The sequence below is a fragment of the Microcebus murinus genome, chromosome 9, assembly GCF_040939455.1.
Source record: "Microcebus murinus isolate Inina chromosome 9, M.murinus_Inina_mat1.0, whole genome shotgun sequence".
NCBI classification, from domain to species: domain Eukaryota; kingdom Metazoa; phylum Chordata; class Mammalia; order Primates; family Cheirogaleidae; genus Microcebus; species Microcebus murinus.
The window spans coordinates 47,057,194-47,073,865 of NC_134112.1; the positions used below are offsets into that span (position 1 = coordinate 47,057,194).

Here is a 16,672-nt window from a genome sequence, read left to right on the forward strand (position 1 = left end):
AGGGAAGAAAAAGGACTTTAAGTCCCATACCTGGGCTAATTGTCTATTAAGTCTCTTAATCTCTTCTTGTAGCTGTTCCTGGTCTTCTCGCTGTCTCTCCATCTGTCGCATGTGTGCCTGCCTTAATAGTTCCGTTGCCTGTTGATGTTCTTGGTACTGTCGTACAAGTTCCTGCCTCATATCTTCCAACTGCTCTTCATTTAACATTAGCTGTCTAGAAGCATCCATACTTGATACCAAAATCTCATCATGGATCTTTAATGGTAAAAAGAAAAAAAAAATTCAACCATAACACATTTTGTGGAAATCTGTCAGCATTGATATTTTAAATAAATATGAAAGCAATCCTACTACTAACCCATACAGAAGCTAATACTTTATTATTACTAAACAAAAACATGATTTTCTAAAAGGAATTTTTCTTAATAATTCCAATACAACATGAAGTTAATTATCATTATGTTATTTTCCAAAAGTAAAATAGCTACTTATCAGTTAATTTAGATATAATCTAATTCTAAGGGATGAGAAGAATAAAGAAAGATACTCAAGATTCCTTCCTACTCTTAATGAAGCTATAAGTCCCATTATTCCTTTGGACATTTTATGATGGGAAAATAATATAAATGGAGTATTCATATTTGAAAATTAAATTTATGAAACAAGAAATTTTACCTATTTAATTTATATTATGCAGTGGTTACCACAGTGCTGCAGAAAACTGCTTGATAAAAAATAATTGGAATACATTTTATTTGGAAATAAAAGTTTTATATTTCAGTTTCTCATACTTATAAGAAATCAACTCCTTAAGTAGTTCTACAAATTCCTGAAGAGATATTACTTAAACAAACCATTCTGCCTTGAACAACTGCCAGTAAATTAAAGAGGTTTTCACGAACATCTCATGGTTTTGCATTCCATAAAGAGTTGACAGTTTTATTTGTATGTTCCTCTGAGTAAGACATAACTGATCCTGAACATTAATAAAATTTTTAATTTAGATAATGTTAAAGAAATATGATTTATTATACTTTCTGTTAAGGCAGCAAACAGTTGAGGTATAGACACAGACCTGCCATTAATAAGAAAAACAGTACTAGTATATAGTTAGTAAATTGCTTTAAACTGTCTTAAACAGGTAGGTATTTTCCTGTAATGTTGTTATGTTTAATTAAGCAAATAATTTATTCACAGATATCGCCAAACTGTAGTATATAATCTTAAATTGGCTGAAACAAAATTAATGTAGGTATAACTTGATACAATGAGGTACAATGAGATTTATCATGTACAATGTCTTTAAGACAAACAACACTATGAACTAGATTTGTTTTATTTAATATTAAGTCACTTATCCATATGTCTTATAATAAAATAATATGTGAATTATAAAGTCAAGACTTGATTTGATACCTTCCTCATCTATTAAGCAGCCTTAATTGCTAATATTTTATAGAGAAGGAAGTCACAATTTTTCATGTCTTTTATTTAAAGAGGCATACTTACAGATTCTTTGGCTATAAATGTTTTATCTTTGGAGAACATTTCTTCTGAAATAGTCAGTTCATGGTCCTTTGATTCTAGCATATCATCAAGATCGTCATTATTCGATAACAGAACTTCCTTTCCATCTTCTCCTAACTCTTTACTAAGTGGCTTAAATTCTTCTTTAAATTTCATGTCCGTTACCTCAAAAGTCTGAAAACCAACTTGACCCTGTGATAATTTCATTTCATTAAAATAGTGTGGTTCTTCCTGCTCACAGAGAGAATGTGCTTGTTTTGATGATGTAGTATTTTCTTTTCCCCCAGATATTCTAGACAGTTCAGTTTGTTGAGCAAATGCTATACTCATTGACACAATGACCTAAAGAAATAAAGCAAACAGGAAAGAATTAGATTTATAAGTACCATAGGAATTTAAAGTCACTACTCAAAATTATATGAATCAGAAAAAGCATGGCCTCATGGTTTTAAACAAAGAGAAATCTTATGATAAAGCGATAAAGAGATAAAGATACTCTATTTTACAATGAATCTAACCATAATGGTATACTAGATTTTATGGCTGATATTCATAAAGAAATGGAACCATAATGGTATACTAGGTTATATGATTGAGTTTTAATATTGGAACTATTGAATTATGAGTTTGTCTGCTTATGTTTTTTATAATATTTTAACTGTTTCGATAACTAATCCCAGTGGAGTATATACATTTTAAGGGATTGATAGATAAGATATAAAGGAAATTAGGGAAAACATAAATTAGGTGAAGAGGCCAAGACATAAGGAATTATCCAGGCCATAAGGACTTACTCACTTACATCTGAGCTGAATATCTAGGTCATGGAGACCAAAGTGAAAAGTGAGACACCATCATTTTTATCTAGCTCTCAAATGTCTAATTCTTAGAGAAATCCAAGTTTTCTCTTGCATGTAAGTGAGTAAAATGTATATACTCCACTGGGATTGGTTATTGAAACAATTAAAATATTATAAAAAACATAAGCAGACAAACTCATAATTCAACAGTTCCAATATTAAAACCCAATCATGAGGGCATAGATCAGGGGTGAGCATCTGACTGCAAAACCCAATAAGGTGTGTGCATTATGAAAGGGAATACAAGGACTAAAGAAATGGAACCATAATGGTACACTAGGTTATATGGTTGATATTTAAGAATTTAAAAGAATGACACTGAGCATAGCGAGTAAGGATACAGAGGTGAGCAAAACTCACATTGATAATGTCCTCCACTGAGCCAGGAGCTAATGTTCAGTGGTTATCTTCTCTTAGTAACTGTAGCCATTATCTAACATCACAGTAAATTCTCTGAGTGGAAGTAGATAAAGGTAATGTATATAGGATCAACCACTTTTTCTTTTCCTAACTTCTCTGCCACTTCTAAAGAAGGCCAAACTTTTCATAAGGTAAGAAATATATAAAGATTTGTTTTGGCATTCTGTAAAGTTTCTAATTACTATTCTACATTAAGAGAAGAATGTTTTTCTCAAATAAAAAATCTACACATTTCACTTAAAGGTAATGATAGTTGATACCATTATCTGAAAAGATACACTATAAGTGAAAACTTGTAACTAAAAATAAGGGGCATACCATCAATAAAGATCTATGTTTTTTGAAGGCTCATAGGGAATATAAACTAAGATAAACCTCCAGATAAACTATAAACTTACCTTAGCTACTTCTTCTTCTAATCGTTCTTGGTACTGTTTTTCCAGCAATTGAACCATATTTGTTTCCTGTTTCACTCCAAATTCATCAGAAAACTAAATGAAAAAACAAAATATGACATTTATTTACACTAATTCCACCACTTATTTTTAAACTTCTACCCTCAAAATGTCCCCAAAATATCACTATTTCTTAGAAAACTTCTGGATACTCTCAGCAAAAAATAAATTTCAATCCTTCTTTTTTAATTAAAAATAATTCTAGCAAGCAACTCTACTAAATAATTATACTTACTACTGTGAACTTAACATTAAAGATGCAGAGAGAGAAATATATTTCCCTATTATTACTAACATGGTTTTAGGATAGAATAAAGATTATTAAATATAATAAAACATATATGTATATATATTTAAATATAAAAGTAAAAAAGTCTATTTTATCCCTTAGAAGGACAGAGAGAATGTGGGGGGGGGAGGGGAGAGAGAGAAAAAGGGCAGGGGGAGAGAGCAGGGAGGTGGCATGGCATCCCAAAGAAAGAGAAGGGAGATGCCAGCCTACATTTTCTGTTACCTGGGCTGGAGTGCAGTGGTATCATTATGGGCTCAAGGAATCCTCCTGCCTCAGCCTCCTGAGTAGTTGGGACTACAAGAGCGTGCCACTCTGCCCAGCTAATTTGTATAATTTTTTTTTGTAGAGATGGGGGTGGGGAGATATTTCGCTATGTTTATCAGGCTTGTCTGGAACTTCTAGCTCAGGCATGAGCCATCACACTCATCCCCTAAGCTTGTCAAAACTGTAAAGATGTTCTCAGCATAAAAGTATTTATTTATTTACCAATTGTCTGAATTTCATCCAATCAGATATTCCATATGGGGTGAGTGTAGAAGATCAAGCATGTGACTAACATATCTCCTCTGCATCCAGAATGGAAGGCAATGATTGTTACTATCTCTAGGACTTAGGAGCTAAAAATCTACTGAGTGAATACCAAAGTTTAGCAGGTCTGAGAAAAGTTGCAAGTTTGAGAAACTGGGAATAATAGAATGTTGAGGAAAGGCAAAAGGTGGTTTAACTAGATGGCATGCACTACTATAAAAGACATGGAGCTTTTATTTATCATACAGACTCTGCTAGAGGAGGTCTAATCCATTATCCCAGCCCTAGCACTTGGATCTTGGAGATTCTTATTTTTTTTTATTTTATTTTTTTTTGAGACAGAGTCTCACTTTGTTCCTCATCAGCCTAGCTCACAGCAACCTCAATCTCCTAGGCTCGAGTGATCCTTCTGCCTCAGCCTCCCAAGTAGCTGGGACTACAAGCATGAGCCACCATGTCCAGCTAATTTTTTTTTGTATATATATTTTTAGTTGGTCAATTAATTTCTATCTATTTTTGGTAGAGACGGGGTCTCGCTCAGGCTGGTTTCGAACTCCTGACCTTGAGGGATCTGCCTGCCTTGGCCCCTCAGAGTGTTAGGATTACAGGTGTGAGCCACCACACCCGGCCCTTGGGGATTCTTAAACCCTATTCTAGAGATAGCCTGGCACAATTTCCTGTGGTGGGAAGAAAAGGCTATGATGGTCCATAAATGTTATATGAAACAAGACAATTTTAAACTATAACATATTTAGAAGGAAAAACACCTCAAGTTTAACTTCTCTGTGTTTTTCCTATACTATGAAAATACATTTAATTTCCTTTTTTATATATTCTGGGTCTTTTATATAAGGTATCCTCATATTTACAAGGCTTCTCAGCAACTACTTATTGGGTAATTACTAAACCACAGACATAAAAATGATAGTAAGAAAACTAAAATCAGTGTATATAACAGTTTAAAGATCCAAAATAAAATACCTCTATTGTACCATCAATATCCTCTTTTAGACAGCTTCCAGGGTACACTTTTCTCTGTATATCAGATTCTGTAATTACCACTGAATCAATAGAGAAGCTAAATATAAATTAAAAAGAGTAAAAGAATTAGAGTTAGTGTATGCTTTACTGTTCACCCAAAATGTATACCATGCATAAAATGTGTACTGTGGCAGGGTAAGTCAACAGTTATGAGTACATAAGTACATAACTTAAATCATATTTTTAACTCATTTTTCCACTTAAAAGTAACACAGCTGAATGACAGAGTATTTTAACAGATCACCAACTGAATTTCATGCCATTTTATAAAGTCTACTATAAATCCAGACATTATATAGGTATTGACACTTTTTAAAAGTTATCTGAGATACATTAAGAAAAAGTCCATAAAATCTCACTTTTATTAAGAACTTGTTTTAACATATATATGTATATATGCATAGAAAAAAGCCTGATTTTTTTTTCTATGAATACACATCAATAGCAACAATGATTACTTCACCTCTAGTTTAGTGGAATTGGGGGCAGTGGCAGTAAAGAGAAGAATCTTAATGTACACAGTCACTTCCCGATTTTTCTATTTTTAATCTATTCACGTATCTTTTGGTATTCATGTCTGTATTTTGTGTTGTTTTACATGCATTCACTAGTTTATAAAAAAATTTTCTTAAAATGCTTGAGTCATATAAATAAGGTAAGATTAATATTTAGGAGTTGTGGGGAAAAGATAAAAAGAGCAAGTTATATTTTTTTGATTGTGGCAAACAATTTCTCATGCCCATTTTCACGTGCACCCATGCTGCCTTCTTTGCTCCACTCTCCTCTTGTCCACAAACTCTTCCTTCTCCTATTCTCTTCTATATTTCATTATGTCCAAAACTTGCCAGATACAAGTTATATCACTGTTACATTTCATAACTTATATAGCTAATCTCCTACTGATGAACATTTGGTTGTTTCCAAATGTACACTATTACAAACAATGCTATAATATAGATCCTCAAAAACATATTTTTACATACTTCCATGGATGTTTCTATATGATAAAAAATCTTATATATGTTTGTTTGTTTTGAGACAGAGTCGCACTTTGTTGCCCAGGCTAGAGTGAGTGCCATGGCATCAGCTTAGCTCACAGCAACCTCAAACTCCTGGGCTCAAGCGATCCTACTGCCTCAGCCTCCTGAGTAGCTGGGACTACAGGCATGCGCCACCATGTCTGGCTAATTTTTTCTATATATATTAGTTAGCCAATTAATTTATTTCTATTTATAGTAAAGACGGGGTCTCGCTCTTGCTCAGGCTGGTTTCGAACTCCTGACCTCGCGCAATCTGCCTGCCTCGGCCTCCCAGAGTGCTAGGACTACAAGCGTGAGCCACTGTGCCTGGCCTAGAATCTTATACTTGTTAAGTTTAATATTTAAAATTTTAATACAGTGCCATAATCTAAAAAGTTATGCTAATTTTATTCTCATAATAGTACTGTTTGAGTATTTTCTCAAAATTTCAGCAATAAGGAGTCATAACAATCTTAAAACTTTGCTAGAAAATATGTCTTTATTTTTGAGATTACCCTTTCTTTCAAATGCTATTAGCCATTTAAGTTTTTCCTGCTGTGAACAGCCTTCTCATGTTCTATGTCCATCCCATGTTTCTAAATATTCATTCATTTCCCTTATCCTCCCCTCCTTCCCTGCCCTTTCCTAGTTCTCCTATCATTCTCACCATTTTGTCTCTGTTCTACTCACTGTGCCTTGCATATACTGTTCTGATCCATGGCTTTATGTCTTGGATGTTATTTTTATAGTCTAGAAAACCACCCTGATTATCTATCCAGCCATTACGATCCAAACTCCTAAAAGTACTACATAGTCCACAATGACTTCATTCTGTAAGCTTTATAGTATTTGAAAGTGTTTATCCTAAACTGAAAAAAATCATCTGGCTAAAACTGAATTCACTGTTCCTTTTACAATTCCTCCTCCCCCACCTCCTGATTTCCCTATTTATATTAATGTGCCATCGTTCTCCATATTCCCTAGGCTCAACCATAGAGACATCTTTGACTTTTCCCTCTGCTTTGTTCCCAACATTCCTTCTATTACAATGTCTCAATATTCATCTTTCTTTTCCATTTCCCTGGTACCACGCAATAGGCAGTATTACAGAAACATGTAATGGAAAATACCACACAGACAAGTGTTTAAATTCCAGCACTTTGGTTATATCATTGTTATATTCCCAACTACTATCTTTTAAAAGTTATTTTGTGAATAATTATTTCAATGATTAAAGTCCCTGGATGGAAAGAGCCACTTTCTATACACCTAATTCTTCCTCCATGGCATCTAGCCAAGGCTCTTCTGAGTTACTATTTCATTTGATCCTTACACTCTAAAGGGTAATTATTATTATCCCTGCTACTATTTAAAGATGTTTAAATAATCTGTCCAAGATCAGGTAGCCAATAAAAGGTCAAATCAACGGTCAAATGAAGATCTACCTGAAACTAAAACTCCTGGTCTTTCCAATCCCATAGTGAGATTCTAGTATGAAGAAGCTTTTAGTATTAAGTCACCAAGTATTTCTTAAATGAATAACCCAATCATTTTTCTTAAACTATTTCAAGTCTACCTACATAAAACAGTATTCTCTATTCAAAATGTTTCATAATCGTGCCCAAAATATGTGATGATATTTATAAGAAATAACTTTGACTCATTATTGTTAGAAACAATTAGCATGGTGGTAAGTAAAACTCTTTTTTGTGGAGAGAGGGGGTAAACTAATGGTTTTAGCTGAAAGGTATTGTCAATATACTTCTACTGAGTATCACAGAAACTCTGATGGAGGATGGTGAGCTGGCAAAGGCCCAAATACAGGAACACCACTAGCAAGCCTACATTTCCAGAAACCTCCCTTTTCTTCATGCTTTGGAGAGAAAGCATCACTAATTACATGAAGATTACTTGAAATGCAGTGACCATTTATTAGAGAGTTCTTGCTATCTACCTATTTTTTTTCATAGCAGAAAGCATAAAGCATAGCTTCCAAATGTCAATCCAATGGCTGCATGATTCAGAATTATTAATATCTTGTTAAAAACATGAATTTCCAGGTTCTATGTCAATGCTAATAGGTCGGACTCTCAAATGTATAATCCAGTAATCTGTAATTTAACTATTAAAAAATAGTATTAAAGTTCAAAAACCTCTATTATTTCTGATGTATGGTCATGTTTGGGAACCACTGATCTCAAAGAACATGGGAGTTTTATAAGGCTGTGACAATATTGAGTGAACAATTCCAAAATCTATATACAGGACCCAAATAAAAAAGAAAGTAACAAACTGCTTCCAGAGGAGTATAGACATTTAGTATTTTTCCACCACCATCCAAAAAAAATGTGTTGAGGTTCCCTTAACAAGTGCCTATGAAGACATCAGTCCTAGAATAGCAGAGCCAGCCAAAGTTAGATTAAATCTGAGGGTTTTATAGATCTAGTTATATACTATAACACTTATCGACTAAATTACAAACTGTTCCTTCATTTATCAAATATGTATTGAGTACCTATTATGTGCAGGGAATTAGCATAGGTGTTTGGGATACATCAGTGACTTAAGTGGACAAAGATTCCATACCCTTATAAAGCTTAAAGTCCTTCATCAGAAACAAATAATAAACAAAATAAATACAAACTTACCCTCTCCAAATTTATATATATTTGGAGACATACATATATATATATATAAAATACACATAAAACACATATACATTGTATAAAATGTGTACAATGTATGTATACTCAAAAAATAGATAGCATTAAGTAATATAGAAAAAATCAATAACGTAGGATACAGAGCTCTAGGGGACAATTTTAACTTACATAAGTTAAAATTTACATAAAATTTTTAACTGAACAAAAAAGGCCTCATGAAAACATGACATTTGAGTAACAATCCAAAGGAAGTGAGGGTATTGGCTTTGCAAATATCTCAAAAAAGATCATTCTAGGTAGAAGGAGCAGCTAATGAGAAAACCCTAAAGCAGATGCATACTGATACTGCTTGTTTGAGGACCCCAAGAAGGTTGCACAATTTGAGAATAGTAACAGGCAAGTCAATAGGAGGTAATAAAGAAGTAATAGAGACTTGTCATGTAAAGACTTAGTAATGCACTATAAGGACATATGAGCACTGGAATAACATGACCTGTCTTAAATTTTAAAAGCAAGGTTCTGGTGACTAAGTTGCCTCTGTTGATAATATACTTTAGGGAGGAGTTAGGGTAATCCAGATGAGACATGATGATGGCAGGGACTGCAGGGTGGTGAAGAGTGCTGCAGTTCAGAAGTACTTTGAAGAAATACAGAAGTACAGAGAAAATAGGATTTCTTGACAAATTAGAAGAGAGGTATCAGAGAAAGAGGACTCATGATAGATAGAAATGGCTGCAGAAGGAGCAAATTTTGAGGGAAAGATCCAGAGCTCTACTTGGGACATGGTGAATTTAAACATTAGACAATCAAGTGGAGGAAATCCAGCCAAAATTGGTATGACCCTTTCTTATATTCCTTAAACACTCACCACATCAAAGTAGCAAAGACTAGGTATAGAATAAACCACAAATACATGCACACTGTCTGATTTAATTCAGTAGATTAGTAACAATCAGCATCTTTAAAAAGAATGGCAAAACAATGGAAATAGAAAATAAAGAAGTGAGCAAATCATTAATAAATTTTTTTAAAATGAAAGTAAAATTCCTATACTAAAGTGTCTTTGGTTTACCTCAACATCTATTTCATACATTTCAAAGCCAGAGAATTATCTCCCATTCTTACTTGTTAAAAATGCTACACTGTACATCTCTTTCAAGCAACTTTGCTTAAGTTACACTTTTGTCTTAAAATAACCATTCCAGATGATACATGATTGTTACTAAAATATAAATACTGCTGAATGAAATTATAAGTAGATGGATACCTTGGCTGAACTGTGGACTCAGTAACAGCTTGAAGTCTTTCCTGCAAACAACTGATCTCTGCCCTATAGTTTTCTTTAGTTTCTTTCAATTGTTGCTGCAAAGAGGATATGAGATTTTCTAATGCTTGAACTTGTTCTTCAAGTTGTTTAATTTTTTCAATATCTTGGAGAGAAGATAACTTGCTTTTATGATTGGTATCTGTTATATGAATAGAAGAAAATGCACATTTCAGTACAAATTTCTTAGTGAAATACCATACTTTGTATGTGCAGAAAATACTAATTCTTCTTTGAAAAAAATGTTCTTCATGGTAATAACTCAGGTTTTAATTTGAATTCATTCTGATGAAAACAAGAAAACATAAATAGTGCAATTCAAGATCATTTTTTCTATGCTCATGACTGTAGTACCCCTAAATCCAACAATTTTATGTCTTTAAATTTAAAACAATTTAGACTAATAGAATGTAAGAAGTGGGAAGGGACCAAAGAGATAAGTAGGCCAAATCTTTCATTTTAAGTATGAGAAAACTGAGATAAGAGAGGTTATAATGAAATGTCCAAGGTCACTAAGTTGTCTCAAATTTTAAAGTAGAAAATTACTGAATATTTGGCATAAAAACAAAATATTGATTGTGGTATGTAATCAAAATTTACCAATGTCTTGCAAACTGGTCATATGAGAATGGGTTGATAACAACTTTATTTCCTCTTTTGGGAGGTTTTCTTCTGCAAATTCAAGTTTCATACCATCTGTTTGCTGTCCTGAAATCTATTGGAAACAACAGAATAAAAGCAGTTGCATAAACATATGATCTAGTACTTTGAAATCTATATTAAGGCAACTTTGAATTTAAGATATTTTTTCAAAATCACCAAAAATTGTAACACTGATATTATTATTATTATTCTAAGTTATTCCCTATTCTCTTTAACACAGTGTTTCACATCCCATTCCCTTCATGGCACTGAAATTACATTAGTAATGTTCTTTGATATTTAGAAAGGAGTTCATATTACTGCAAAAACAGTGCTTCACAGAATTTTAGTAAAAAGTTCATAATAATACTTATAATATGACTTATTCTTTGAAATTTCAACTCATAAATGATAAATTTTATATTATCAATACTTTATTAACATAATTTATTCATCTCTGGATATATCCCATGTGCAACCAGGTAACTAACAGATTGGTATGCTGCTCTTTACAGTACAAAAAAAAAAAAAAAAAAAAAAGGAAGGAAACTAATGAAAACAGATAAATCTCAGCTTATTTCCCTAACTATTAAAATGAGGCAGCAATATGTCAGAGGCATATGTGTGTTAATTTACTAATTCATCAAATATTCAATAATCTATGTAATCAGCATTGTGACAAGGGAGAGTAAAAATATATAATCAGTAAGAAACAAATATGGTATATCTGCCATCATAGAATTTATCAAGTGGTTGGGGAAATAAAATGAAACAATTAGAGAAGTGCTAAACTTCATAAAGTGTGACTATAATGACAATGTCACAGAAGAAAGACTGATGTGGATGTAATTACAGAGGAAGTCCAATTTGATTCAGGCCTCAAAGATGTTTGGCAATGATTCAAGAAAGCTATAAAGAAAGAGTAACAGCATTTGTGAAAGAATAGCCTATGTTGTTAGTAGTGAAGACAATGATCTCAGGGGTTTAATTTGGCCAAGGAGGGGAAATAAAGCTAGTTAAATAAAGTAGATCCAAATTACAGAAGACATTAAAAGCAAGGGGAAAGAGTTTAGACTTGCTAGACCAGATGAACAAAGGATACTGTAGAAGCAGGTGAGCAACAGGATAAAAGCTATTTCCCAGGAAGGCTGTTTTAATTGGTTACTACTATTATCAAGCCTACCCAACTCCTACCCTCCAGTACATTTCAACAGAGGCCTTGACTCCTACTTCCCAGAGAAAATAAGATCAGGTAGATTCTTAAGATTCCAGCCCAACTTTTCTAATTCATTCAGCAAACATTTATTAAGCATTTATTGAGTGCTAAACAAGCACTGTGTTAAGAAGAAGAAATAAAAATAAACAGGTTTCCTGATTCTGAAGGGTTTAGAATCCAATAGAAGAGACAGAAGAATAAGCAAATAATCATAACAACATGAAAAGTAATGTGATTCAAACACAAGTTTGTATAAGGAGCTTTGGAACATGGAAGAAAGACAGAAGGGTAGTCGAGTATTTAAAATAACAGAAAAAGGTAAGTGCAGTAAGCACAGGCTTGTACAGGATGCTAAGGGAACAGAGGAAGAAATGTCTAAGTCTAGGAAGACAGGTAAAGACACAGAGGAAGTAACATTCGAACCAATTGGATTACATGTAAGAACAAACCAAGGAGACTAGAAGGGGATGGTCAGTATTAGGTAGAAAGAACAGCGTGCAAAAAAGCCCAAGGGTGTTAGATCAGGGTGTATTTGGAAATTCTGAGTATTTCAGTATGGTTGAAATGAGGAGGAAGATTAGAAGAGAAAGCCAAAAGGTCAGGCAGTGATGTACTGTATTCCTGACTTTGACTCCCCAAAAACCCTGGGATGCCTCTGCAATTGTAGCTAACTTACTGTGTTAAAATGTGAAATTCGGCCGGGCTCGGTGGCTCACGCCTGTAATGCTAGCACTCTGGGAGGCCGAGGTGGGCTGATTGCTCAAGGTTAGGAGTTTGAAACCAGCCTGAGCAAGAGCGAGACCCCGTCTCTACTATAAATAGAAAGAAATTAATTGGCTAACTAATATATATAGAAAAAATTAGCCGGGCATGGTGGCGCATGCCTGTAGTCCCAGCTACTCGGGAGGCTGAGGCAGAAGAATTGCTTGAGCCCAGGAGTTTGAGGTTGCTGTGAGCTAGGCTGATGCCATGGCACTCACTCTAGCCTGGGCAACAAAGCGAGACTCTGTCTCAAAAAAAATAAAATAAATGTGAAATTCACTTATTACCCATTATGCAGAAAAGAGTTAACATAAAAGTCACCAGATTGCCTATCTGTAGGAACGTCTGCAGGCAAGCTTAGCCCTTAATTGGAATCTGGGAACATAACTAGTAAACAGTTCCCTACACTAGAATAAAACTTTGCCTAAATGGTAAATGTGGCTTACTTTGCCTAGGCTGTGCAAACACTGTGGTCTATGCTGAACACATACATTTAAGTCTGAATGTTGGTACATGCCAAGCAGAGTATGCCTATGCAACTCAGGTCTGATAGAAAACTGAGGACTCATAGTAGGCTCAGGTGAGGTTCCCTGGTAGAAAACACTTTGCACACACTGTCACAACTCATTGCTGGCAGTATTAAAGTATGCCCTGTGCCTCTACTGGGAGAGCAAGTTTCTGCCTGTTTTCCTCCAGACTTTGCTCCAGGTACCTTTTCAGAGCTGATTTTGCTTTGTATTCTTTTGCTGAAATAAACTTCAGCCTTAAGTATAACTGTATGTTGAGTTTAAATCACAGAACCTGGGAGTGGTTCTTGGGGACCCCCAACAAACCCAGACTCTGTACCCTGATATACAGACATCTAAGGCTCAAGTTTCAACAATATAGGGAATGGAAAAAAAATCTTAGCCTTGCTTCTCTCCTTTTTCTTCCAAACTGACTATTATCAAATTCTTTGAATTTTTCCCTACAATATCTTATAAACGGTCTCTCTTCTTCTTTTCTACCTCCCACTGCTGCCAGACTAATCTCTCTAAAAGTTCAACTTCATGATATCTAGCCTATGATCACAAATTTCTATCAGTTTGTTAATATCTACAAGATAAAAGTCCAGTCTCGCAAAGTTTAGTACAGTCTACGCCGTGGGTCCTCAAACTTTTTAAACAGGGGGCCAGTGCACTGTCCCTCAGACCATTGGAGGGCCGGACTATAGTTTTAAAAAAACTATGAACAAATTCCTATGTACACTGCACATACCTTATTTTAAAGTAAGAAAACAAACGGGCAAAAACACCTGCATGTGGCCCGAGGGCCGTCACTTGAGGAAGCCTGGTCTATCCTCTCTAATCTTAGGGTCCATTACTCTCTCAGAAATATGAATATACCACACTTACACCTCCAAGACTTTCATCATATCACCTCTCCCACCTGAAATGCTATTCTTCCCCCTACCCAACAATTCCCCTCCCCTTCCTTATCCAAACCTATGTATTTTTTGTGGTCCAATTCAAGTCCTACTTCCTCCAACAAATCTTTCTTAATTATTTCAGCCCATACTCATCTTCCTGTTTGCTTAATTCCAAAGTACTTATTTACTTATTTTCACTTTTAAACACTTAAATGTTTCCTTGGATAATTACTTTATATATGTATATCACATTCCTTGACTTAATTTATAAATGCCATCACTTTATAAATTTCCTCAGTCTAGTGCTTATTCATTGACACTGTATACTGCTTTACTCCCAGAACATAGAACAACTTGGCATATAATTAGCAAATAAAAATTACTGGCTGTCCAGTCTGTCCCTGGATCTAAGGAATAAAATAATTCATTCATTAAGAAATAAAAATTATTGGTTGGATGAATAAATGAGAATGAGGTATACATTTATCTTTCATTTCTTTTGTACTCCCTTCAGAGTATACTTCAAAATGTATGGTGGAAAATCAGGGGTCAGAAAGATGACTACCTAAGATGATCCTCAAGAAGTGGTTTAGGCTGGGCGCGGTGGCTCACGCCTGTAATCCTAGCTCTCTGGGAGGCCGAGGCGGGCGGATTGCTCGAGGTCGGGAGTTCGAAACCAGCCTGAGCAAGAGCGAGACCCCGTCTCTACTATAAATAGAAAGAAACTAATTGGCCAACTAATATATATAGAAAAAATTAGCCGGGCATGGTGGCTCATGCCTGTAGTCCCAGCTACTTGGGAGGCTGAGGCAGAAGGATTGCTTGAGCCCAGGAGTTTGAGGTTGCTGTGAGCTAGGCTGACGCCACGGCACTCACTCTAGCCTAGGCAACAAAGCGAGACTCTGTCTCAAAAAAAAAAAAAAAAAAGAAGTGGTTTAAAGGAAAGAAGTTAAACTCAAATTTCAATATGTTGATTGAGACATACATTAAAGGATTTCTGAGTAGAGATATCTGATATACGACTCTGCAGTTCAGAAATAAGGACTGACCCAGACATAGAGATCTGGACGCCATGAAAGTGGATGAGAATAGCATACAGAGTCAGAAGAGCATCAAATACATATACTTGGTAACTATAAACAGGGTAGGCAAAGTCCAAAATGGAGGCTTAAGAAGCCACAAAAGGGAAGAAAGTGTTCTCATAAAGCAGCAAATACTGTAGTCAAGAAATAATAGATTAAATTATAAAGAAAACTAGTTCAAGATACTGCATTGAGCATGTGTTTGTTTATACCTGAGGTTGCAAAATAGAAACTTGAACACATCTGAACAAGCTACAGATGTGTTCTTTTGGGGATAAAACAGTTTTTGTTGTTTGTTTCCTTTCTGTTTTCCAGCTTTACAAAATAAAATGTTTATTTTAGAAAACTTTCTAATATTTTTAAAAAGCAAAAAGCTTCATATAAAATTGATAAACCAACTAGCAACACTGGACCTGCATTCCCACAAATGGTAAGAAGAAGCTTAAACTGAGCAGCCTCTGTCCCTTTTGGATGAGGTAGGTTTTCTCCAGGTTTCACTTGGCCTTCCTCATTTATTTTATGAGCACTAAGCTAAAACAGGCATTTACATTTGTGACCTCTGACATATACCTCCTCCCTTCCCATGACCCAAAGATAATAAAGAATCTTTAAAAGATGTAAATCCATAATAAACAAGAAAATGGGAGGAAACCAAAAGAGATTCTACTCAAACCTCATCAGTACTATCACTTTCACTGCCTATCATCCTAGCACTCTGGGAGGCCAACATGGGAGGATAGCTTGAGCTCAGAAGTTTGAGACCAGCCTGAGCAAGAGTGAGACCCTGTCTCTATTTAAAAAAAAACACAAAAAACTTTCAAATCTGTCTAAACATTTTAATATAATTGAACATCGAAAAGCACTCCAAATGAACAGATTTTTCTGGATTTTTTGTTCTACAACTTGAGAATTACAACACTTATCCTGGCCAATAAGTTATTTTTTGTTATGTTTTTAAAGTTATTTTTCTGATATAGTTAATAAATTTTACTGAATCGTGTATATTATCTTACCTAGTTTTCTATGAATATACTTTTAAAACTGCTGAAAATAAAACTGACATAAATAACACTGTGTGAAACTAATTAGCTATGTTATAAACAACTGAGCTAGTTACCAGTTTTCTCTAAACAGAAAAACAGACCCATTTCTTTAATTATGTTATATATAAAATTAAATGGAATCATTTCACATAGCTTACAATTTGATATCTTATGTTTTTTAATTCATTGTGATTTCAAAAACTCTCTAAAAGGATTAAATATTATTCAACTTGTATAAATTCCTTCAGTTACTGATATGAATTCTTTGCTATAACTATCTATCACTTTTCCCAATCTCCTTTTCATGTTCTTATCTTATAAATTCTTGGTTGATAAAGCAGCTTACAGAACAACAGGTAATAAAATAAACACAAACACTATAATACATTT

The 16,672-nt window shown here is 34.3% G+C and overlaps 1 protein-coding gene across 7 annotated transcripts in view; it reads right to left on the reverse strand.

The window, feature by feature from the left end:
* AKAP9 (A-kinase anchoring protein 9) overlaps positions 1 to 16,672 on the reverse strand; it is a 148,589-nt gene that overhangs the window by 69,907 nt on the left and 62,010 nt on the right. For all 7 annotated transcript variants that reach the window (XM_076006446.1, XM_012779613.3, XM_076006445.1 and 4 more), the window contains exons 13-18: positions 10,730 to 10,844; positions 10,073 to 10,271; positions 5,064 to 5,160; positions 3,206 to 3,298; positions 1,510 to 1,869; positions 31 to 255 (exon numbers count right to left, since the gene is read on the reverse strand). In XM_076006446.1, the coding sequence (XP_075862561.1) occupies positions 31 to 255; positions 1,510 to 1,869; positions 3,206 to 3,298; positions 5,064 to 5,160; positions 10,073 to 10,271; positions 10,730 to 10,844 (1,089 nt within the window). The remainder of the gene's footprint in view (positions 1 to 30; positions 256 to 1,509; positions 1,870 to 3,205; positions 3,299 to 5,063; positions 5,161 to 10,072; positions 10,272 to 10,729; positions 10,845 to 16,672) is intronic.